This window comes from Physella acuta, unplaced genomic scaffold (genome assembly GCF_028476545.2).
Source record: "Physella acuta isolate Inbredline_101_S28 unplaced genomic scaffold, ASM2847654v3 ptg000330l, whole genome shotgun sequence".
NCBI classification, from domain to species: Eukaryota; Metazoa; Mollusca; class Gastropoda; family Physidae; genus Physella; species Physella acuta.
Window position 1 is genome coordinate 138,417 of NW_026731849.1, and position 1,584 is coordinate 140,000.

Below are 1,584 nucleotides of genomic sequence, written 5' to 3' on the forward strand. Positions count from 1 at the left end.
TGCGACAAATGCCCAAATGGACGCTTGTCCGAATGCGACAAATGCACGAATGCGACAAATGCCCAAATGGACGCTTGTCCGAATGCGACAAATTTTTGAAATTTAACTCGTGCATTTGTCGCATTGGGGCAAATGTTCATTCGAGAAATCGGCCTTCGGGCAAAAAGCATTCGGTCTTTCGGGAAAACGTCCGTCTCCCGTTATAAATATCATGTTAGTGATAGAGTTAGGTAGAAATTAGCACATTTCTTTTCAGGCTGGCACAATGTAGCAATACTAAAATAGTAAGCATCTCAAATTAGACCAAACAATCCATTGGGCAGATGAAGTAGAGTTCATTTAAATCTTAACCTCGGTGATCATCTATGCCTGGGCTCCTGTTCTTAATGCATTCAGGTACCGAAAAGAGCTGGATGGACTCAGGGACGGCATGCAGAATCAAGTTTGGATCTACCGTTCGACCACGCCGTTCCAACTACGACACAGACATGTGTGTACATGTATGCGCTTGTTAAGTGTAATGGACACCAGCGAGAAAAGTCTCAAAGGTATTTGAGAGGTGTATAAATTAATTTAAAAATCATGCACAGCGTAGTTACAATTAATATGGTTATAAAATCCAGCCTGTCTGGTTTTTTTCGGACTTTACTAAAGATTGGATGTATTTGATGTTTATAATATTTTCGGTAACTAAATAAAAATAAAAAAAAAAGCAAAAACAATTTGGTTTTCACGTGTAATGGCGACATAAACAATGGCATCCTGCTATTGGATAGGCCGCCATTGATTTTATTGTACACATTGTAAGCTAAAAATAGAAAACTAGGTCATGGGGTTTTAAATTTGCATTGTTATTTAAAAACTTGATCTGCAAAGTTTTGTAAACAAATAGTTATCGATCACTAAGTTACTGTACAGCCAATCAATATTTGTCTTACGAAAGTGAAACATCCGGTTATAACTTAGGCTTGATAAAAATAAATAGAAATGTAGCCTTAAACTCAACAAATTATTTTCAAGTTCTCTGGATTTGCAACTTTTATAGCATTTATTCTAAAAATATAAAATTTCTAAATTAATTTTAGGCTTAAGTTTTTATTTTTTATTTTTTTTACGGTCTAAATCTAAAAAGCACGTTTTTACTCCATGTCAACAACATTATAGAAGGAATCTCGTCAACTCGCTCGCCTCCATTAACAACACGCATTTCCAATGTGTATGTATATACATGTCTACAAGCGTTTGATAAATCAACATTTCCAATGTGTATGTATATACATGTCTACAAGCGTTTGATAAATCAACATTTCCAATGTGTATGTATATACATGTCTACAAGCGTTTGATAAATCAACATTTCCAATGTGTATGTATATACATGTCTACAAGCGTTTGATAAATCAACATTTCCAATGTGTATGTATATACATGTCTACAAGCGTTTGATAAATCAACATTTCCAATGTGTATGTATATACATGTCTACAAGCGTTTGATAAATCAACATTTCCAATGTGTATGTATATACAAGTCTACAAGCGTTTGATAAATCAACATTTCCAATGTGTATGTATATACAAGTCT

The 1,584-nt window shown here is 34.3% G+C and overlaps 1 protein-coding gene across 1 annotated transcript in view; it reads right to left on the minus strand.

Annotated features, from left to right (window-relative positions):
- Positions 1-209: 209 nt before the first annotated feature.
- LOC131940778 (tyrosine-protein phosphatase non-receptor type 7-like) overlaps positions 210-1,584 on the minus strand; it is a 12,986-nt gene continuing 11,611 nt past the window's right edge. The window contains exon 8 of the mRNA XM_059299577.1: positions 210-276. Coding sequence (XP_059155560.1) covers positions 210-276 — 67 coding nt within the window. The remainder of the gene's footprint in view (positions 277-1,584) is intronic.